At 30.5% G+C, this 26,410-nt stretch overlaps 1 protein-coding gene across 1 annotated transcript in view; it reads right to left on the bottom strand.

Annotated features, from left to right (window-relative positions):
• Positions 1 to 26,410, bottom strand: part of LOC107168336 (uncharacterized) — a 268,417-nt gene that overhangs the window by 62,638 nt on the left and 179,369 nt on the right. Inside the window, exon 4 of the mRNA XM_089221847.1 lies at positions 7,451 to 7,575. Coding sequence (XP_089077973.1) covers positions 7,451 to 7,575 — 125 coding nt within the window. The remainder of the gene's footprint in view (positions 1 to 7,450; positions 7,576 to 26,410) is intronic.

The following is a 26,410-nucleotide window of genomic DNA, read 5'->3' as shown; positions in this document are numbered from 1 at the left end:
ATTTATAAATGATTGCTTTAGTGACGGTTATTATTAGCGGTTATTATTGTTCTGTGTGATTAGTGATGGTTATATATATATTTATCTGTTAGTCCTACATACATTCTTAAACAGCTGGACCGATTGCGACAAAATTTGGTACAAAATTTTATTAGACATAGGTCAGAATATATGGTAAGTTAGAAAGTGTTATGCCTAAATATCATTGAATTGAATACCTATTTAAATTGTCAACATTATATTGAAAAAATTAAGAAAATTACATAATGATATACGGAATTGAATATCGTTGTAAAATTATAATATATTTTAACCACTATGTATAAAAATATACTGATAGCATCATCACATGAAATTAATTTAACACACAATATGAACTATGGACCATAAAAGAGATGGCATTTTTAACGGGCTACGAAATGCACGGGTTCAGCTAGTATGTTATATTTTTGAATTTATTCTGCAATTCATCGTTCATATTCTGGTTCGCTCTCCATGACCAATTTTTATATGAGCTTCGTACATAATGTCGTATAGTTCTTCGTTCTTTACATAGTAAATAATTTTAGTTTCACCTGATTTTAACGAGACGATTAGTTTATGATTATCCATAATATCCATAACGTCAAATCGATTTAATCGTCTGTTGGGAACCCCTTGGCTGTAGTATTAAGAATAGTTAGCTATGTAAGCAGAATGCATTGTTCGACGCAATCGCCAGTTGATGTATGTTTTTCATAAGACAGTCGTGAAAGACCAGCGATTCCGTTAAGACGAGTGTATTATATAATTTTATTTTATAACGGTGTTTTACTTAAATTAAATAAATAAATAACTTCTTAAAAACAAGTTGTTGTGTTGAATATTCCTTAAGTGAGAACTAACAAATAATTTAGTCAGCGTTAACCTGGACTTAACCACGGACTAACGGACTACGGACAGTAACGGCCAAATCCGAATACTCGTCCACATTTTCACAACACGTCTGTAATCACTTCGCTGTTTATTTTTTTTTGCTTTAGCATTTAAAACTTCACTTATATATTTATTATATTTTTCAGTGCTTAAATAAAAACCATTATCTTTCCTTTTTTTAAATAAAAGTGCACTAAACTTTTCATAAAAAATATCTTTTTTACTTTTATCCATTATTAGTTTTAATTCGAATATTAATATTAATAAAATATAATTACACTAAGGCTCGTTGTATTACACTATTTACACTAAACTGTTGAGCTCGGTTCAGAATACGCGTCGATACTGACGAGGGTATATTTATATTATATTATCTAGCAAACGATTAACAATCGGATTGTCTCATGCGATAACATTACTAACGTTCAAACGCCTGCAATGCATATTGTGGCTTGGCGATAACATCTTAATTTTACAAAATAATACAAAAATACCTTTTACATACATTGTGCTTCAAGAGTGGTCAACATTTACCAAACACTGACTGTAAATGTCAACAATAACCGGTGTATGAACGCATTAAGATAATTTCGTCAACATTCATTACGGTTTTTGGTATATGTCAACCTACACCGGTGACTGTCAACATTCGCCTACTGCGGTCATACACCTTAACATATATACATATAATATGCAATATATATATATATATATATATTATCTGCTATAGCGATTGTCTGAAATCGATTGTTTTTCTTTTTTTCTACGATTCATGTCCATAATCGCGCTCGATGCTGACAACGCACGCGGTTCCATAAAAAAAAAATCGACATCGTTTATTACGGTTTAAAATTCGGTCAAACGAGCTCGAGATAATTTCAAATAATAATAAAACGATAGATACGCGATATCGGCTAGGTATAATATGATACATATTCACTATATTATATTGTCTATTATACACGTTTTTTTAAAAATATTATACATAATATATGGGAATCGCAGATGATGTAAGAATATACCGTTCAATGTTATAACATTTTTACTATAACTGCTTTTGAATTTTGGAATAGTGTAATTTCCATACAAAATTCGACAGCGTGATGTGCGTACCTTATGCTCAAGCAATTTCAGAAAATATAATTTATGTTGAAGAAAAAAAGATCATAGGTAGCATGCGACCGAACATTGAATCGATGAAAACGTTACTGTACTTATAAATACATAAAAACAATTTTTTTTTCGTAACACAACCTGTTGCATTCTTAGTATATATCGTTAGAAAAAGATTCTCTTATCGACAAACATTCATTGTTTCAAAAAAAAAAAATTAAAAAAATACTTACTTTTTTATACAACAATCGGAATGAATTGTTGGAATGAAGTGTTTTACTTTTTCGTCGTTTAAAAAGCTAAGATTGTCCCTTTAAAAAAAATAAAAATATTTTGGCTGTGGTTGGTCATAAGCAATTGGTATCTAATATCAGATTATCCTCAAAAATGATGTGTGATAAAATTTGGATTTTATATTTTTTTTCCTTTTTTATTGGTCCGAGGAGGAGATTGCACTAATAGTTTAGTTTTTTTTTATTGTTATTATTCGGTATTTGAATAGTTTGAAAACAATTTCGTGATTTTTAGTTTGGTTATCAATATTATCATCATTAATAATTTATTTTTTATTATTAAGTTTTTCCATTTTACTGGTTTTGATTTTTTGCGAATAATTGTAGAATTTTCAACTGTCACATTTTTTGTGTGTTCTATCGTCGGTTTTTACAATATTTAATTTTTTAAACGAGTTATGAGCAAGAACATCAGCTTATTTATGATCATGACCATTACAATGTCAAATATTTAGTAAGAGAAAAACAAAATATTGCTCGATTTATAATTATTATTTTTCTAAAATCTCAAGATCCATCGTCCATCAAATATAATAAAGTTGTCATGATTTCTTCTATTTAAAGTCTAAACTTTACTATAAAGATTTATGGCTGTTTATTAAATGTAAATTTGACATGTATTCAACTTTCTAATTACGTTATTGAAAACCATAGTAACCATACTATAAGTAATATATAATATATAATAATTATATATAATAATAATATATTATATAAACTCTATACCTAAAGTGTAAACAGATTTTAAATATTATGATAATATTATGCAAGTGTGTTTCACAATTGAACACAAATACAACACAATAATATTATGTTTGTAAATTAGCTATACCTACCTATTGTTCTTGAACTAATTTTTAATTAATTTTTTTTACACAACGATAAACTAATAATTGCAGATAACTTAACTATCAAATAATATTATATGAATGTTTATATTGGAATAATAATTTAAAAAAACAATTAATGACAAAGTTTAATTTCATTGAAAAACATAAATGTTCGCTTACGTATTAAGTTAAATATTTTATACGTAGTATAATATTTGTAAACATTTCAATAAAAAAGAGAATAATTCATTTTATTTCCGATATGAAAATTAACTTTGTGAACGCCATAAAATGAACATTAACATTTTTATTTTTATGTATAGAGATTTGCCAATTTCGTACATAAGTTACGAGCTAAGCTTAACAACAGAAAATACTTTTCAATTTAGAAAAGCTTTTGTAGTTTTGTTACTCTGCGTTTGGAAATTTAATGTACTGCAACGAAAATCTCCCTATTCTCTTTTACCGATGTACAATGTATATTTATGTATACATAATGCACATTATATGTGTGTGCGCGGGTTGATTTATTCGGAAAATGTATTATTATAAATAGTCTTGCAAAGGAATGTTGAATGAATCGTTAACTTTTTATTCTTCTTTGTAATTTTTATACTCGCCGAAAAAAAAACTTTCTTCTAGACAGCTCAAAATGCAAAATATTAGTTACAAATTATAATAGGTATATTATGATAATAGTATAATACACTATTTTTATAACCGAATTGTATTCATATCGTTTTATCTGTAAATACATATACTATTCGTAGTATATACAATAATCACATCTTTGAGTTATATACATATATATATATATTATGTCACCGTGGCTCTCTATGACTGTTTTTAAACATCGTTATTATGTAGGTAGTCCGAGAAAAATTATCTCTCGTTTATCCGGCAACGTCATTATAGCGCTTCCCGACAAACAAACATGGACTAAGTGAGAAGCCTCGGGTAAAAAAAAAAAATAAAAAGGTATGACCGAATTGTTTTTTAAAATTATTATTACTCTCTCCGGGGACCCGAACGCTAATTAAGAGTTTTTTTTAATTTGTTTTTTTGTTCAAGAAAACACTGGTAAAGCTGAAAAAGCTGAAAAAAAGCCCATTGCCATGTACCTATATTATATTATATCTGCCGGGTTTTAAATCGCACCGAGTGAATACGACTTATAAAGAAGTGTTGAAAGTTATTGCAGACAAGTCCTAGTAATTGCAGTTTTATCGTTCTGAGCTTTTTTTTTCTTTATTTTTTTTGTTGCTTTTTAATCCACTTACCCGCAAGAACTAATGTCATGAACTTAACATTCTTTACCAAACAATGCGTGTATTAGATGCGCTTCACGATTGATCCATTTTCCCTCGGCCGCGCGCGGACGATAGGCCGACGTAATTTATCGACACTGTTGCATTTGTCATTTCGGACGGTTTACTTTTATTTTCCGCTCAAACTACCCGAAATCCAATCCTGTAGCAATAGAGTGGTACGTTTTATGGTAGGCAGCAGGCACACATAATACCCCACGTCTCACATAAGCCCTAACCAGCCTAACAAAACTATACGGGTCCGTGAATTACTAAATACATTTTTAATTTGATTTTAATACGGGTAAACGATCGAGAATTTTATAGAGAACTATAATACGAGAATATGTTTCTTTCATAAATTGAGATAATATCCTGCGGACGATAAAGATGCAGTTGCAACACACTTGTTAAGCACGCCATTTTACACGATAGGTTACACTATAATATTATCTATATGCCTACTAAATTATTCGTAAACAATAATAATAATAATGTTAAAAAAACAATGAAATCAAGTTTTGATTCCATCACAGCGCTGTAAGTAGATTAATATTAACTTAATATATTTTGAATTTTTACTGCAGGCTGCAAGGCGCGTAATTTTTTTCAGTTGTTATAATTAAATTGGAATTTTCATTATTATTCAAGAATTCAATCTACATACTATTTTTAAATTTTAACTATTTATGGAACTTTTATAAACGAACATTTACGTTTAAAATTAAACATAAAAAGTTAATCTTTGTCGTTTCTTGGAAAGTTATTTACTGATATTTATTATAAATCATAAAATGTTAAATAATATCTTCCGTCACATACAATAAACATGAATATATATATTATTTTACATTATTATCTATGGATATTATACATATTATTATATGATTATAAAAATATAAATTCAAAATAATGAAAATTCATAATTTCGTTTTTAATAATGTATATTATTTTTTTTATTTTACCAAATGTTGAAACAAATATTTGCTGAAAACCGATTAAAGGTTATTTTATATTTAAAATATTGACGAGAAGTTGAAAAATATACAAATCATCAATAACTGATGATATCATAATCATGCGATCATCAATCATATATTTTGTAATTTTGTTAACAATATAACATTTTACAAATAGCAGTTGCTTTATAATATTGGAAATGGAATAAAGTCACATTAAATAATATATGAATATTAATAGTATAATTTATAAATAAATATGTATAACGGAATAAATTACAGTATTTTAGTAAAACATTTATATATTTTAAATTTTAACCGGAAACGGAAGTGGTTAACAAAGAATTGACGCTAATGTTGTTATAGTTATGCACAACTAAGTGTACTATAATGGATATATTATAATAAGTATAGTATACAGTAGAATCTCGATTATCCGAACTAATTGGGACCACACCTGTTTCGGATAATAGAAATAAAAAAACATACATAAATATTATTTGTGCAATGAATATAGAATTATTATTTCATACATACATCATTAGTATCGACTTATTATACATAATTAATATTACATCACTTACACATAACGTATTATGTTATTATCTATTAAGAGGAACATTATTATTATTATATGTTTTTGACAAACTGATTTGTTTTGTTTTTATTTGACACAAAAATAATTTTTAGCATTGACGTTCGGATAATAGAGGGTTCGAAGGTACGGAAAATCGAGGTTCTATACTTGTATATTATGTATATTATAGCTATTTTATTACGTGGAATTCGTGTAATAGAATTTTAAAGAGAGCTATACAAATCTTAATTTAAAGCCACTTTTACATGAGACTATTTGTAAAAGTTAGTGAAATACCGTACAGTTCAATATTCTACCATGATGAATATGTAAATATCGTAGGTATTATATAATAAATCAACGATCTCGTAGAGAATTAAATAAATCTTTAGTATAGCTGCAGCCTGTAACTGATGTTTAGTGACATAGACAATTACGGCACTTAACAAATAGTAAAATATTATGATTTTATTAAATTATTCTAACGTACAAATTTACACCTTAAGTTATCAGTGAGACATTTTCACGAATCTATGACACGCGTTTAGTTAGAAAATGTGTATGAACTCTTATGCTTAAAATTAATCTAATTAATTTCCTAAAAATGATTCATAACTTAAATATTTTAATATTTATGAAAACGAATAGTTTAACACAATTCTCAAATTAAAGTAATTTAAGCAAGTCTTAAATTATTGAAAAGCTAGACGAACTTCTTAAACATAAAAGACAGACACTTTAAATAATTAACATTGAACATATTTTAATATACCTACATCAAAAATACTGGAAAAAATAATAGCAAAGTCGAATGTCATTCTTTATAATATTATATTTCATGAATGTATACAACCATACATAACGAGTTTAATAATACACTATATTGACATTTTTTGTCGAACAACAAACACGATTTTATTTCAACGTGCATTTCTACTGTACATCGTCACAATATTAGATTTTTTTAAATTTAAAACACGTAGACTTCAGGAAATCTGATGTGCTCAAGATTGAATACGATGGGAATATATTTGGAAATAAATCGAAAATAATCTAACAGTATAATATAATATTTATATTTCTTATCACGTTATCATAATATTTGTGGTTTAAAATATAATATTTATGGACTTTTTTTGTCCACCTCATATAATATTATAGGTATAGTTTACCTGCACATTATATTATTTTCTTATCACTTTTTCACAACTTATCAAGTTTATGGTAATTTAAAATAACAATATTATAATAATGTTCTGCACCTATATTTTGCAAGTCTCGCATGACTCCACTGAGCGTAATATTATACTCCACGTAGTATATGCATTATTATTTTCAAGGTGAATGCTAACGGGGCATAAATAATATAAGCGCACTTTGAAGTGAAATTTACACACTAGCTACCATGCGAAATCAATAATCACTGTAAAATATATTTAATTTAATTTTTACTTACCAGCTAACGTGTGCAAAGACGATGCGATCAGTGTTTTCTGGTCTTTGTAGAAGTGACCGCTGAACGAAAAAACACAACCCGCCAACATAAGGCACAGGCTGATGCTGACCAATGGAGTGCACCACCTGCGGATAAATTGAGTACAAAAATCAAATCAATCACGATACCTACGTAAAAATATACAAGTAATTAAAAAAAAAAAAAACACTTTAAAACCAACCACATCATATTATTGTATTATTATTTTTTCAGTAACCAAAAATAATACGATGCAATCTGTTTATGCGAATAGGTAAGCAAATTAAATTTGATACCTGTAAATTATGTAGTACGAATAGTATAAACAATATTACGAAAAGGAAATAAACTTACAGTATTTTTATATTTTTTTTAAATATTTATAAAAATTTAATTTTGGTAGTTCAAAATTTACTAATACCAGGGTTCATTTAAAAATAACCAAAAATAATAATAATTTTTAATTATAATACTTAATGGCTTGAAAATGTAATATGACTCATAAGTTTTACTTACTGAAGGTAATTAAAAAAAAAAAAATCTTAATAATTAACATAAAACCACATGCATTTATAAAAAGCGTTTGAAGTTAAAATGTTGATGAAATTTGATATTTAAACGTAAAATAATAAATTTTCTCGAAGGCTTTTCGTTATTTTCTCGTAATTCAAAAAATATTACAATATTGTATACTTCAAGCATTTAATAAATTATAGTATATTAAACAAAAGTTTAAACATATTTCGATCGATTTTAAATTGTCAAGCCATTAAATAAGCAATTATTGAAATTTCTAACTAAGCAAAAACTTTGTAAAATTGATTAAAGGTTCATCTTCAGCATTTCTCATAAGAATTTAATATTTATACCTCAATAATCCAATTTCCATGGTTCTTATAGGTACGTCAATATCTTCTTATAAGTTAAAAACAACAAATGTTATGCAAAACATGTTTAATATATTATACTATTTTTAAGTAATAAACATATTTAAAGATCTCTTTCACATTGCCGATAAAAAAATTAATTACTCCCTTATTGTAGAATAAATTAATTATTATAAAACGTATATTTTTGAAAGCGTTGGTCGAGAATATTAGGTGGGTAAATATACATTTCCTTATAGATATCCGGTAAAATCTGAGAAGAAGAAGAAGTTTGTTTGAAGACTGTGTTGCATACCTGCCTTTTCGGATACTAAGTAAATTCAATAAAAATTACAACTAATAATTTAAACTACTAAAATGTGTTTGTGTGTGACGACCAGGGACTGGAACCTTAAGGATTTTTATGGTTCTGGTTCCGGTTCAGTTCTTAAAAAAAAAAAAAATGATTCCGGTACCAATTCCGGTTCTTAAAATTACAAAATAAGGGTTCCGATTCCGGTTCTTACCGGTTCTTAAAAATGAGTTTTTTCAAACAATACTTTTAGGTTATTAAATAGATTTTTTACTCATACAATCATAACTTGGCCCAGTTTTGATATAGGTACTTTTGTATTGTATTTAAATACAGATACAAATATATCTATTCAAAAAATATTTCAAATACTTTTAAGAACAAATACAAATACTACGCATGTATCTGTTTGAATACTTTTTAGTTAATATAAGTTTGTTTGCAAAATTAATTTTATAATTTTTAATTTAAAATAGTGTAATGTTAGTAACGACTAACGTTATTTGTAATGTAATATTCATCTAGATATTATTAGAACTTTTTGAACCTCTTTCTTAAATTTATACTAAAAAAATGAAAATTAATAAAGCTTGTTATAAAATAGTTTTGAAGTCCTTTATTATTAGGTAGGAAGGTATTAAAGAATTAAACAGTTATTAATAAAGTCAGAAATTGATTTAATCATTTTACTAGATAAGAAATTATTAATTTAAGAGGTGTATTCAATTTTTATAAATTATTTTAATTGATTATCAAGTGTACTAGGTTCCTATAGAGGTTTAAGAAGATGGTATATTATTTGTATTTTGTAATAAGTACCTAATAATAATAAACAATACATCGGAAATAGAGACTCTCAAAGTCTCAACATACTTTGCTTGTGAATAAATATTTTAATTATTATCAAAAATAATCTAACACATGACGACTGACGAATAATCGTTTTGAATTTTTAAAGTATTTACATAAATGTATTTGAATTTCAAATACAAATGTCAAGTATATCCAATACATTATTTAAAATACTTTCAAAATACTTAATTAATACTTGCTTAATAAATAGTATTCCAAATTCTATACAAGTATTTAAATACATTCACTCAAAAACTTCACAAGACTTAACTTGCATACAAATTTAAAATTTAAATATTGAACAATAGCCAATTTACAAACACAGGTAATTTTCTTATCTTTAAGTTTCATAATATTAAATCAACTTACTCTTATAGGTACTAAAGCTAATAACACAAGGTTGGTTTTGATGACTGCAAATTTGATATGGTGCACATGGGTCAGCGAAAAAACAATTAGTGGATCACATTTTTTCTGAACAAAATAATTAAATACCTACCTGGTCTGAATGTATTTTTAAACAACAATATCATACATTCGTAGAAAAATGCATCATTGTTATCGACCGTTCTCGTTATATTATTATTAGCAATGAAAAATGCAACCCGTATGGTGTATGTGTATGAAATATAAATTAATCAGTGTCGGTCTTTCCTACAAATTACAATACGATTATTTCGAATTAATAACTTAAAAAATCACATTTTATTACGTACAAAACAAAAATATTTCTATGAAAAATTATTATTTGATTACAACAAAATCCTATTTAAATAAAATTTTCAATTATTTTAAATACAGAATTTTTTCTTAGAACCGATAAGAACCTTAAAGAACCGGAAAAGTTATTGCTTATTAAAATGGGGTTCTGGTTCTAACTCCGGTTCTAAGCATTGTGTAATATGAGTTCCGGTTCCGCTTCCGGTTCCTAGATTATCTCCAAGAACCGGTCCCAGAACCGGTTCTTTCGGTTCCGGTTCCAGTCCCTGGTGACGACAGTATAATTTTGTTTTGTTTCTAAAACTTTATTTCGATATATTATATGCTGGCAACCTTTTCAGTTCCTATCTTTAATATTATGGATCCTGCAGTGGCGATTATACATGATGTTCAAGAGGGGGGGGAGTGAAAATAAAGGCAAACCTCCGCCTCAGAGCATTTTTATATATAGTATATACTTATAATATAACACCAAGTACGATATTATATAACAGCAGATATCTAGTTAATTTTTAATTTACATTGATAATCTGAGCGCGGCGCCTATTTCGTTTTAAAAAACCAACGTTAAATGTAAGTTGCACCAAACCTTATACGTATTAATATTTCCAGGCTAAAAATTAAAACAATAAGCATATACTATTGGTAATCGCTCAACTATGTTACGCGCTTTGGTGGATTTTTTTGTAACTACTCAAACGAGGTAACCATCTACAATACAACAGTCTATAAATAGCGAATTTGTAGAATGTAGAATAATTAGTGGTGCACAATCATATGTAATATCGAATTATTTTGATATAAGATTGTATAATATATTATATATAATTTATATTTTTAACTTAAGTATCATTACTATCACAGACTACCTATTTTAATATGATTTATGAACTGTTTATCGCATCATTTCATATATCTACCTAGTGATATTTCTCAATTTTGATTAACGTTACAAGATGGAAGTTGGTGCAACATTTAAAAAAACAATAAAAAAACCGTAAAAACAATTTTGTTGTGTATATGGGTGTACTTCATTGGCTAGGAGAAATCCAGAAATTAAATTTGCTACATTTCCTAAAATTAATGATGCGGTAAGAAGAAAAAAAATGGATCAATGTTCTGAAAATGAGGAAAAAAGTTTCTGATTCTATACCTAAATGTAAGCAATTCAAATCCTCTGATGAATTATCACTAATTGCAAGATCTGAACGATCAGAAAAAAGAAACAAAATTACTTCTGAAAAATGTCATTTAAGTTTTGAAAAACAAGAATTTAATAACGATACAAGTTATAATATAAATAATCATATTATTTTGGATAACAACTCTGTTATCGACCAATGTACTTCAACAGCCATTACTAGTTTATTAAAGGATGTTCAAGTGCAAGTAACTAGTGGTGACTTATCATTTTCATTTACAGAATTAATTGATACTGATCAGAAATTAAATACTTTAACAGGTTTACATTCATTTGTACTTCTTATAGATCATAATAATCTTATCAAGTGACAAGTATCAATAGTCTTATCAATTCTATCCACTAATAGAAAATAGGTTTGCAATAAATATTATTATTTTCATTAGACTATTTCGAAAACAATATGACAACCACAGCTGTAGTTCTACAGCCTTCATGACAACTTAAAATAATTGATTTATTATATACAATCACGAATTCACGATAATCAGATGTATAAAATAAACTATATATTTGTTGTAAAAATATTATTCTAATAGAAATTCAATTATAGAATTGCAAATATAAAGTATACAGCCAGTACATTGTTTATATAAAGTATATTTAAAACATCAATTTAGGTGATAACACTTGCAAAATTATATGTATATTGTACACAATTAAAATATCAACCCATTATGATTGAAAAATGAAAATATTAACCAATTTTCAAAACTTTTCCATTATATTACGGCATACGCATATGCCGCCGCTCGACGGTTACCTCGTTTGAGATAGACCACGCCCACCGTTCAGATGCCAATATTATACAATTACATTGAATGATTAATTACTACCGTCAGTCAACATGATTTTATTATTTAAAATTTGGAGCGCCTGTAAGACCGAGTTAATTAACGATTTAATCGAAACTTTACATAATATAGACATTAAACCCACGCATTCCTTTAATACATTTAAAACATTTAATTGGAAACAATACGTTACGATGAATTCGTAGAAGTTTGTAATAGGTATATATACTATTGACGTACAGAATATATGATGCGTTATTAGTAACTTTTAATATGCTACAAGCTAATAATTACCGTGACTGGCTAATCAAAAAAACTTATTTTATATTTCATAATGTTTAATCGTGTAAATAATGTTACATTGTCACGTTATGCTTCAGCGTATGTTATAAATACGTATTATGGTGTTTTTTGTTCGAACAATATTTTATTAAAATTTATAAAAAAAAGAAATTGAATCGGTGTTTTGTTAATTTAATTTAGAACGTTTGATAATATGCATAGCTACCTATTTTTATTTATACAGTATATAGAACCTCGATTATCCGAACTGATTGGGACCACACCGAGTTCGGACAGTAAAATTTTAAAAAATGAATTAAATACTATTTATAAAATGAATATAGAATTATTATTACATTTTTTTTTTTCGTATGGCGCTATGTCCGGGAGTAGGCCCGAAGGTCTAGTTCGGACGCCTGTTTGGCAGAATTTCTATTGGGGCACCCGTAGGTTTCTGCCATGTCCCGGAGTGGGGGATGGCGGCACTTGTTCTCCGGACACCATGACTAGCCCGGAGAAAAATGCCGCCCGATGGTCGAGGATCGAACCCGGACCGGCTGAGCCACAGCCGACGCGTTAGACCACTCGGCCACCTCGTCCCCCATTATTACATAATATTATTAGTATAAACTTATTAATTATACATAGGTACCTACTTAATATTACACATAACGACATAACATGTCATTAGTAATGACATAATACATTACGAGGAATATTATTATTATTATTATTGGTGTTGACGCCAAATAGTGTCGGCATAATTTAGTATACGTAAATATATCGTATATACGCGCGCTCCGGTTACGAGCCGTCGCCGATTGACCAACACACACACACACGCAAACAGTCACCATATAATTGTAGTTTATTTTCGTAGTGTATATTTTTGTATTAATTATGTGATTGTGAATTATTATATAATATGTAGATTAAGTAAACGCGTTATCGGTCGCCGCCGGTTCGCCTGTGCCGACTTAATTAGCACGGCCGCCCAACCAAGCTAGTCCAGTTCCAGTGTGTAAACGATAAACATAACATTTTTCTTCTTATTCTACGCGCGCAAATCGCCGTAAAATTATTATATTTTTCGTGTCGGCGCGAATCGCCACATTTATTTTTTATATATTTTATATTTTGTGCAAGGCGCTAATCGCCACTTTTTTATAATATATTTTTATATTGTGTAAGGCGCTAATCGCCACTTTATTATAATTGTGTGGGCGCGAATCGCCACTTGTATTATTATAATTGTGTGGGCGCGAATCGCCACTTGTATTATTATAATTGTGTGGGCGCGAATCGCCACATTGTATTATTATTTTGTGTGGGCGCGAATCGCCACATTTATTATTATTATTATTATTATATTTATTTTCCAGTTTCTGTGTGTGTGTGCAATCATTTATATAGGCTAGGTTAGGTAGCAGCTGGCCAGCCGAGCACCGACAAAATTGTGAGTTCTTTACTTATATTACTATTATTTATATTTAATAATTATATCAGCTCACATAGCAGCATTATATTATATTTTTACCTGTTGGGCCAGTAGGGCCGTTGATTTCATTTTATTCTGTTGGGCCAAGAGGGCCATATTATTATACTTTTTATATACCTTTCTGTTGCTGTGATTTTTATATTATATTGTGGATTTTAAATTATTTGTATATTACAGCAACTTAGTTACCAAAAACCTGTGTTACCCTTTATTTTAGTTTTAAGTCTACACACCACACATACCTACACACTTACACACACCACCACACACTAGCACTCTTTAGTTTTGATCGGCGATCCCGTCCACTTCTATCGAGTCGCTATACACACATAATACACACATACACAGGTCGGTCGGTGTGTGAGAGTAGCGCGCGAAGTATTTGGTGACCGGGCGTCACGGCCTATTATTGTGTCGTTCCCGGCCCGTACATTTTGGTGACCTCGACGTGATGTGCAATACTTAATTTATTAGATTACGTATATATTTCTATATTAATCCACTTTGGTATTAACTGATTTCTATTATTTTCCGTCGTACGTAATATATTATATATTATTTATATTTTGTGTTGCGACAACATTAAAATCGGCTATCTATATTTTTGAACGAGTATCTGTAATCACACTGATTATTAATTGTTTACAATCAGCTGTCTTCTGTATCATTTACATACTAAAATTTCGGTTATCATTTACTCCATAATTGAAATTTTAAAAATTATACTGTCTTTTCTAGAAGCCCAAATCACTTTCTCTGTTGTATTCATTATATTCATAGTTGGTTGTCCATTTGGTAATTCGGTGACTACATCTTATATTAGACTACACGATGTACAGTGAAGAGGAAATAAAAATGTTATCCGAACTAAAAAGGAAGCGAGGCGTTGTCAAAGCGGCTCTCACTCGTGCCCAAACCTTTGTGTCAAATTTCGTTATCGGTGAACAACCAGCTTCGTTACTCGAGTTCAGGCAGGGAGAAATACCTCAATTAAGTAGGAAATTTGATGATATTCAGACTCAAATTGAATTAATTGCTGTGGACGATATTGAAGAAGCCGAAGGTGAAAGGAATAAATTTGAACATCTTTATTTCACGATAAGATCACAGATGCAAGAAATTATCAATGCAGACAAGGCATTAAACACTACCGTACACAATGTGACACAAACTGGAGGCCTTGCAGGAAATCGCACTCAGCTTGCCCCGATACCATTACCAAAATTCGATGGAGATATACAAGAGTGGTCTTCGTTCTTCGATATTTTTCGGGCTATGGTTCACGAAGACGATTCCTATTCAACTGCCCAGAAGTTTTACTATTTGCGTTCGTGTTTATCAGGGCCGTCATTGGACTTGGTACGTTCTATTCCGATCAGTGATGGTAATTATTCGGTGGCTGTAGAGAGGCTAAAGCAGCGATATGACAACCGTAGTCTCGTAATACAGTCTCACATACGATCGTTACTAGAGTGTCCAAGGATAGAAGAACCATCAGCGTCAGCACTGCAAGAGCTTTATTCACATGTATGCACGCATGTCGCTGCTCTGAAGGCGCTTGACCAACCAGTTGAATTTTGGGACGCGTGGTTGATTACCATAGTTACAGGGCGTTTAGACAAAAACACTGGTCATGGATGGCAATTACATCAGAGAAATACTGAGTTGCCTAAGTACGTGGACCTTGAATCCTTTCTGGCTAGTCGGTGTGTGGCGTTAGAAAGTTCAGAGGCCGTAGGTTTAAATAAAAAACTCTCCAAGCCCACTCCAAAATTCAATTCTGGAACTAGGTATCCAAAACCAAATCACTCAAAGGGTGCACTGTTGGCATCGTCCGAGGCAAGAGAGAAATGCGTATACTGCACAAGCATGCACAAGCTGTATACATGTACTAACTTCAAAAAATTGGCAGTTGGAGACCGAATGAATTTTGTGCGTGAAGCTAAGCTATGTTTTAATTGTCTTCATTCATCTCACACCGTTGATAAATGCAGATCAAGGTTTAATTGTTTTATTTGCAAGGGAAAGCACAATACCATACTTCATTATGAGAGACAAGCAAATCCTTCAAATGTTATTGCTGAGGATGAATCTATAGAAAATACAGTTTCAACTTCAACCTCAAGTGGCTCAAAAAGTGTATTACTAGTTCATCAAGGGCATGGACATGTATTTTTATCAACGGCTGTAGTTTTAGTGAGAGATAATCAGGGGTTACGTAGAAAATGCCATGCCATATTAGATAGTGGTTCGCAAGTTAACTTTATAACTAAAGGATTAGCAAGACAACTACAATTACCAGCAGCCAGAGTGACACTACCAGTTAGTGGCATAGGCGCGAATTCTCTTCAGACTAGCACAAGTGTCGATGTATGTGTCGAATCCAGATTTGGTGCATCGAATTTTAAGTTATCTTGTCTTACATTGCCTGTCATCATGTCACGACTACAACCTATTCATACTCCGGTGGAGGGCTGGACAATTCCAAGTGAATTAGTGCCGCAGTTAGCAGATCCCCAATTCTATGATTCTAAACAAATCGACCTATTAATTGGAGCTGGTGCATTCTTTGACATTCTACAGCCAAGTCGCATACAGCTTGATGTGGAAATGCTATATCTGCAAGACAGCAAATTGGGTTGGATAGTCACAGGTGAGATGACCCAGACATGTTTGTTGAGTGTTAACAGATCGGTTGAAGAAGAATCGGAGGTGATTCTCGGCCACGAGGATGTATTGTACAATAAACAATCGAAGGCAAATCAATGTTCTATTGAAGAGAACCATGCGCTTGAACATTTCCAGTCCACGGCCAAACAAAATGAAGAGGGTCGGTTCGTGCTGCAGTTACCCGTCAAAGCGGATCTAACTAATTTAGGTCAGAGTGTCGGTTTAGCTACATCCAGATTTCTTAGTGTAGAGGGAAAACTACAGCAAGATGCAGACTTACGAATTGAGTATACAAGGTTCATGAAAGAGTATCTGGAGATGGGCCACATGCAAGAAGTGCTGCACGAATCCAATATTCCTAAGCGATCATGCTACTTACCACACCATGCTGTATTCAAGGGCTCAAGTCTAACAACAAAAATTCGCATCGTGTTTGATGCTTCAGCGAAAACTTCCTCAGGGTTGTCACTCAACGATGTATTGATGCGAGGCCCAAGAACACAAGAGGATATATTCTCAATTCTTACGCGTTTTCGAAAATATCAATATGTAATTTCATCAGACATCGAGAAGATGTTTCGCCAAGTAGCTGTAGCAGAACAGGATTGGGATCTGCAACGGATACTTTGGCGCGATGACCCGAGTGAAGCTCTCCGTACTTATCGACTAGTCACCGTAACCTATGGTACTAAGCCAGCCTCGTTCATGACAACGCAGTGCTTGGTTACGTTAGCAGAACAAATGCATGAAAGGTTTCCCAGAGCTGCGAAGGCGATAAAAAGGGATTTTTATATGGATGACCTCATGTCAGGGGGTGAAACTGAAGCAGAATGTATCCAATTGTACCAAGAGATAACGTCAATTCTAGCCTCAGCCAAATTACCATTAAGAAAGCGGTGTTCGAACTCTTCTCGCATACTGGAACACATTGGAAAGGACGTTAGGGACCCTCTATTCACCTTAGAGTTAGGAGATGATGAAATGCTCAAGTCTCTAGGACTCTGTTGGAGGCCAGTTCTTGATGAGTTTAGGTTTAATGTCATACCAACTTCAGCACGATCAAAATTGACCAAAAGGACACTACTATCCGATTTGAACAAGGTGTTTGACCCTATAGGCTTTATAGCTCCAATCCTCGTCAAGGGTAAAATATTTTTACAGCAGGTATGGGCCTTAAAAATTGATTGGGATAGTCCCCTATCTTTAGATATTCAAGAGCGTTGGAAGTCATTCCATAAAGATTTAGAGCAATTGCAACACGTATCCATTCCAAGGAAGGTACTCCCCAACTCAAATGAATTCCAGATACATGGCTTCTGTGACGCATCACAAGAAGCGTATGGTGCCTGCATATACGTACGATCGCGCTGTTCCGAAAATACGTGGCAGGTTCGATTGCTGTGCGCTAGGAGTCGTGTAGCACCGATAAAGGGTTCAACAATTCCTCGGCTTGAACTGAATGGAGCCTTGGTGTTGTCACAATTACTACAAAAATTAACAGAGTCTTGGGAAATTGATCGGTATAAATGTCACTTGTGGACAGACTCTACTGTGGTTCTTAGTTGGTTGAACGCACAATCTAATCGATTAAAGGTGTATGTCAGCAATCGCGTTAACCAGATTTTAGAGCTCACAAATTCATCACAATGGGATTACGTAAGAACAGATAAAAATCCTGCTGATATGATATCCCGTGGCTCCAATGTGACAGAGATAAGAAATTCAAAACTTTGGTGGTCCGGACCTGACTGGTTAAGTACATCAGACGAGTCCTGGGAACAAGACCCGAGAAATATATTAGCGGAAGAAGAAATACCAAACACGAATCGCCACTTGTATTATTATAATTGTGTGGGCGCGAATCGCCACATTGTATTATTATTTTGTGTGGGCGCGAATCGCCACATTTATTATTATTATTATTATTATATTTATTTTCCAGTTTCTGTGTGTGTGTGTGCAATCATTTATATAGGCTAGGTTAGGTAGCAGCTGGCCAGCCGAGCACCGACAAAATTGTGAGTTCTTTACTTATATTACTATTATTTATATTTAATAATTATATCAGCTCACATAGCAGCATTATATTATATTTTTACCTGTTGGGCCAGTAGGGCCGTTGATTTCATTTTATTCTGTTGGGCCAAGAGGGCCATATTATTATACTTTTTATATACCTTTCTGTTGCTGTGATTTTTATATTAAATTGTGGATTTTAAATTATTTGTATATTACAGCAACTTAGTTACCAAAAACCTGTGTTACCCTTTATTTTAGTTTTAAGTCTACACACCACACATACCTACACACTTACACACACCACCACACACTAGCACTCTTTAGTTTTGATCGGCGATCCCGTCCACTTCTATCGAGTCGCTATACACACATAATACACACATACACAGGTCGGTCGGTGTGTGAGAGTAGCGCGCGAAGTATTTGGTGACCGGGCGTCACGGCCTATTATTGTGTCGTTCCCGGCCCGTACAATTGGTTTTTGACAAATTTATTATTTTTTTAATTGACACAAAAATAATATAGATAATGTCCTGTATACAATATACATTTATGAAATAAATCATTACATTTTTTATTGATAGTTATTTTACACAAATATTTTGTTTTTTTATTATTTTATTCAATTGTTCAATACAAAATATAACTCATAGTAATAATTGTATTAAGTAATAATAATACTTGTTTAAAAAAAATAACCTAGATGATTTGTAATGATATATGGGTAGTAATTTTATTGATAAATTCTAATGTTTTACCATTGAACAAAATATACAATTAAGTAAATAAATGTGTGAAGTCTTACAATTATTTAAATATAAATATAAAGTTTGGTGCTATGATACATTCATTAAAAACTGGGAAAATTTTATAAAAAAATATTGTAAGTTTTTCAAACAAAAGTTTAACGCTACTTAAGAAATACAATTTTAAATTAGTTTATATTTAATACACACTGTTAGTTATTACATTTCATCTAGCATAATAATACTAATGTGTATGTCACGAACAGAGGCAGATAATGCAGATCTAATGGTAGATAGTCTTACTTTTGGAAAAGTTAATCAATTCATGTACCTCGGAGTAAACACGAACAGTGCAAATCTTATGCATGATGAAAAAAATAAGGGACAGATTGAAAAGTGCTAACAAGTACTATTTTAGTTTGATAAAACTACTTAAATCAAAAATCTATATTTTATGGATCAAAGAAAATCGTATACAACAGTTACATTAGACCGATCCTAACATATGGGTGTGAGGCGTGGGAAACCATCAAGAGAACCACCAGAGCCTAATTAACTTTGAAAGAAAAATATTAAAAAACAATTATGGCCATCAATGTAAAAGAGAAACAGAACAATTTGAAAGAAGAATTATAACGGATTACAAGAACTATACAGAAGACCAAATATTCTTTCATATACGAGAAGCAAGAAACTTAAATGGTTAGGACATGTATAGAGGGCGGATGGCCGAATGATTAAACAAGTATTGGTGGCTGAAATAAGAGGTAAAGGCCTTTGCGCAGGCACAGAACGAGATGTAACGTACGTTTGGCCAGCCCCCCCCCCCCCCAAAGGAAAATCTATGAAAAAACTATACAGACATTTAGCACGTAATTCGCACGAATTCGCACGCCCAATTTGAAAATTCGCACGACCTTCCTTCCCTTCCAAAAACAAAAAATTCATGGGGGTACATACATTTATAAATTACCTATAACTATTCAGTCTTGTAAAGTATATTTGAATACTACTAATAAAATACGTGCTAAAGTATTTTTTATGTTTTCTGAATACTTGTTAAAAGTATTTTTAACAAAATTTAAACACCATAAGTCCGTTTTAATTTGACATCAATAAAAATAATATTGTTTTCGTTGAAATAATATTATAATCATAATAATTGTCTATCCTTATATTTGGTACTTCTAAGAATAATTTATTGTACTATTTTTATTTAAAAAAAGGATTAATACTTTATAATATAGTATATTTGTATATATTATGTATAAGTTTTATAGAATATAATTTATATAATTAAGCCAAATAAGTTATTAGGTAATAGGACATGTATCAGCCATGTATCAGCCATTTTATGCTACACACGCTTAAAGTCACTTCTATTGTATGCACTAGCCGTTCACTAGTTTCAATGGGGTGCTGTTAGTTTTGATATTAGAGTGAATTGATCTATAATCAATCTTTTAGGTAACTTTTAGCATTATCTATGTTCACTCGTTATTATTTTACGATATTTTTTTTTTTCAAGTGAGTTTTCTATGTGTGTGTAAAATATTAATATTTGAAAATGCTATGAGCATAGAGCTCAATTAAAAATTAAAATATCATAAAAAACCAACGAGAGGACACAGATAATTTTATTTTAGTGACATCCTCTTAAGCTACAATGACTCAAAGATTGCATACACTGCGGAGCTTTTAGTTTAATATTACCTCATTGACTTATAGTAAAATTGATTTTATTTTCTATTTTTTCCATCAATGATAGCAGTTGTACGTATCAGTTTATTTGTAGTTTGATTTTTGATAGTTTAGTCTATATTTATTATTTTAATTGAACGATATATTGTATACATAGGTACTCTATTTAAAATCAGAAACACACTGGCGCGCGGCAGCCACGGGCCAAACCGATTTTCTTATTTAAAATTAGTTATTCTTATTTTCAATAGCGTATACATATAAGTATAATATTAACAGCGTGGTATAGCTATTTTTAATTTTATTTATAAACGTTGGTTATTTTTATTAAATCTAAATCTGATAATAATTTATTGTCATTTGCCATTTGGTGTCCGATGATCATACTCGACTTCGCCCGTGAATATTGGTAACTATATTTATTTATTCATTTTTATGAATTAATAAATTGTAATCATAATTTTACCCTAATTTTTTTAATCATTGAGTCATTCCAGCTTAAAAGGTGCAACAGAATCGACAAGCGCATACAATATAAGTAACTTGAAGCATGTGTCCTTCTGGACGGGTTATATCATGAACATTATAATGTGTTTATAAAATAATAATTATTTCTTTTTTTTTAAATTTATTGGAAAAATATACAATCTCTAATAGTAGTCACAATAAGCATATGAGCTGGATTTTACAAGTTGACTGTGAAAGCGTGAGAGAAGTAGTTACCCATCATAGTAGCACTCGACGTGAAATTTATAAAAATAATAATTTGAAAACATATTGGTAGCTAGATGATTTAAAAATAGAGCAATTATATAAAACATGATGCGCATTATTGAACGAATATATTATATTATAACCGTAATATTTAAAGTTTCCGATCTACAGAAAATCTGCTATATACATACCAAAAAAAAATTTATAATTTGAGAATAACTAGGATAAGAATAATGTTCAAAAGTGCGTGGAAAAACAAAATAGATAATAGTTATATAAAGTTTTTTTTTGTGCCTAATATTTAAAAAATGTTTAATACATTTTATGTTTAAAAAGTATAAAGATACTAATGCTATAGTATTCGAATAAAATAGTATTAAAATACTTTTAAAATACTATAGAAAAAATGTTTTTATGAATACTCACATAGAATTTGAATACAAGGTATATTTTTAAATTATCAGTATAGGTACTATTACCTATTATGTTACTACTTACCTTAGATTTATGCGAATTGGAAAATACTATCACATGGCTGATACATGTCCTATTACCTAATAACTTATTTGGTTTAATTATATAAATTATATTCTATAAAACTTATACATAATATATACAAATATACTATATTATAAAGTATTAATCCTTTTTTTAAATAAAAATAGTACAATAAATTATTCTTAGAAGTACCAAATATAAGGATAGACAATTATTATGATTATAATATTATTTCAACGAAAACAATATTATTTTTATTGATGTCAAATTAAAACGGACTTATGGTATTTAAATTTTGTTAAAAATACTTTTAACAAGTATTCAGAAAACATAAAAAATACTTTAGCACGTATTTTATTAGTAGTATTCAAATATACTTTACAAGACTGAATAGTTATAGGTAATTTATAAATGTATGTACCCCCATGAATTTTTTGTTTTTGGAAGGGAAGGAAGGTCGTGCGAATTTCAAATTGGGCGTGCGAATTCGTGCGAATTACGTGCTAAATGTCTGGAGAAGAAAAATTCCGAAAATGTTAATTTGAACCACCGGGGGGGGGGGGGCTGGCGAGACGTGTTGCTGGCCCCCCCCCATGAATTTTTTGTTTTTGGAAGGGAAGGAAGGTCGTGTGAATTTTCAAATTGGGCGTGCGAATTCGTGCAAATTACGTGCTAAATGTCTGGAGAAGAAAAATTCCGAAAATGTTAATTTGAACCATCGGGGGGGGGGGGGGCTGGCGAGACGTGTTGCTGGCCCCCCCATGAATTTGTTGTTTTTGGAAGGGAAGGAAGGTGCGTGCGAATTTTCAAATTGGGCGTGCGAATTCGTGCGAATTACGTGCTAAATGTCTGTATAGTTTTTTCATAGATTTTCCTTTGGGGGGGGGCTGGCCAAACTAACGTCGAGATGTAGGGACTCAGTCATGAAGGATCTAAGAATAATTCTAGAAATGACTCAATAGACTAGACGTAGGAACAATATAGAAGAATGGAATATGTTTTTATATGGCAGCGTTAGATCTCAATGGTCCCTTAAACTGTTTATGATGAGATGATATGAGAATAATATATTTTAATTTCAGTTAAATTATTTTATACATAATAAAAAAATCAGATTGTATAATAATAAAAACAACTCCCCTTAACCTAGAGAAAAATTACATAATAGTAATACCAAACAAGTATAACACAAGTGCATTTATAATTGAATCAAATTTTTATTTCCGTTTTTGAAAAAAAAAATGTCCTGTAATAATTAATATTCTGCTACTCAGCATTATTGTATTAATTAGATTAAATTTATAGGTACGATAATTTTATTATATGACTATTACATTATGGTGTTAAATAAAACAATTTTAATAACTATATGCGATGAGCATATCGAAACGGTTTTTGTATAAGAGTTTATTATATTATAAATTGCATCTATCTATGTATTATTCTATTTAAATATTTTTGGTGTTGTTTTAACAAATAAATGATGACAGTTAATAAATTATTAAATTGTACGGTGCAAATTAAAATGAGAGGTTATGAGGAAAAAAAATTATTAACTATGAAATATGATCTTATATACATGTTATATTATTAAGGTAAAAATAAAATTAAACATATTAATATTTTTTTAATTATTATGCATCCAATTAAGTGAAACAAATTTTCCAAAATGATGCAAACATAACCTATCTTGATGTCTCTCTTAAAAATAAGAATTTTATAAAAAACGCTGCCAAGATTTTGTAACTTCAATATAACATGCTATATTTAAATCTTCACATCCGAAAAATACAAATAATCAATCTCTAACTGAAAATATTATAAATCTAGTTTCTGAAAAACTTCATGTACGCTCTAGGCATCAAAAATGTAATAATACATCTGGTAAAAACCTTTTAATCATCTAGCGAACACTTTAAACAAATTAATATCAATACACAAAACTTAATTTCGACCTTTAAATTTGCAAAGTACTATTTCCCGGAAAATACAATTATTAATAGATCCTATATTTCCAGGACCATGATTCCTAACCTTATGTTTACTCAGCCAGACCAACATTAAAAGTCTACCAGTCAGCTCAGAGTCAATACCTCTTCTAGGTTACCTCAAGCAATCAACTCAGGAATACGCTTATGTATATCGGCATAACAATGGTTTTCTAACGAAAATTTGAGAGTATTTCATGGCGTATAATATATAGTGCACCCAATGGGAACTTCGCCAAATGGTGTCCATCGCTATAATAACAAACGAACCAAGTGTTCTAGAATATTCAGCATTCATACATGATTTCAAACCGTACAGCGTTCACACATAGTTTTCACTTGACTTAATTTCTTTGAACCACGTTTAATTATCCCGACGTAAAGATGTTTCAACATGTAAACACTATTCAAACAACTTTGTCTCAGTATTTAAGTGCTCACTAAAAGTGTTGCCGCTAAAGTAATACGAGTGACAAAGTTCTTGACAACCATAAATTTTATAAAATTTCTCACAAGGGCCGGTGACAAAGTGGCTATCTATATCAGGAATATTTTAGGAGGTCCATATTCGAATTTCAATAAGTTTTCGGGAGCCATTGAATTAAAATATAAGTACTCGTTTAGCCAAAGAAAATATTTGAATGTCAAATTAAAATATAAATTTATAACAGTAGTAAAAACTATATTTTAATTCACCATAAAAATAGCAATTTAAAGCGTATTTTTATCGTCTACATACAATTCGTCGGTAGGCTACCATTTGGTAACTTTTCTTTTAGTCTGAAGTCAAGTAGAGTTATGCCCAACTTCTAGTCTGCAAAACCTTGGAAGTAGCTCACGGCCAGTTTAAAAGTTAAAAAAATATATACTATAATAATACAATTATTTCTAATATGTTCAAATTTCAATTTTTGTTTTAAATACTTTTAAATTTATTGTATAGTTGTGATATTAAAAAATGACAATAATTATTTTTTTATTCTTTTAACTGTAAATAAAATAATAAGATAACCTAATATACAACAAATTGTAAATTAAATATTCTACATAATTATTTAAGTACACGTACACCACTGTAAACAAATGGATCCAATTATACAGATAAATGATTCAATAATATTCAACTTTTATCATGGGTGGCCTGTATAGGGAACATATATTTATTATTAACCGTGTGAGTAATATTAACGTACACTTATTTTAACTGACGCGCTGTTTTCCGAATCATATTGGTAACTTCCCACGTGTGAAATAATATATTATAGCACAAAATTGTCTTATTATTATTTTCAGTATCTATTATACAATAGTGTTTGTTGTTGTTGTTATATTATAGCGCCTGAAGAAAAGAATCCTAATAATGTACGAGTGGCACCTAAATAGGTGTATATCGTATAATATATACAGAGTGATTCTTTTATCAAACAACACTCATTATTTCAAAAACTATTGACTTTTTTCAAATTTTTTTTTTTCAAAATTTTAGAACCATCTTGTTCTAGAACTATATATTTTTTAAATATTTTCACCCTTATATTTATCAGGTTAACCATTATCAACTTTTGATTTTCAAATGACAACCTATACTTAAAATTTCATAAATTAAAAAGGCTATTTTTCAATGAATTTTCACGTTTAAATTTTCATTTTTCGTTAATCCATTTACAAGATATAGCCTCCCAAAGTTGGGTGGTTTTGGGTAGTGTTTGTGTGTTATAGGTGTATGTTAGGTGGTACTTACACACAGACACCATATAAGTGTTGTTTGATAAAAGAATCACCCTGTATACGCCCACACGAGTTGATGTAGACTGAAATATATACGTATATTATTATTATTATTATTATTATTATTATTATTATTATTACATAGGTGCGACGTGCTACTTTGTCGTCACGTGCGTACTGCCGAGTGGCGGACGAGTGTTTCGTACGTTGCCATAGGAACGACACCAACGACGAGCGAGTGTGTATGACTGTGTGTGCGTAAGTGAGTGCGTGTGTGTGTTTATGTGTTTTTTTAAGTATTGTAAACAATGCGCGCGTTAGGTGTGGCGTACCTACTGCAGTTGCTGCAAAT

This window comes from Diuraphis noxia, unplaced genomic scaffold (genome assembly GCF_037042655.1).
Source record: "Diuraphis noxia isolate RWA-SAM2 unplaced genomic scaffold, SU_Dnox_SAM2 contig0003, whole genome shotgun sequence".
In the NCBI taxonomy this organism is placed as follows: Eukaryota; Metazoa; Arthropoda; class Insecta; order Hemiptera; family Aphididae; genus Diuraphis; species Diuraphis noxia.
The sequence above is the reverse complement of the archived record's forward strand: the minus strand, read 5'-3'. Positions and strand labels throughout refer to the sequence as shown.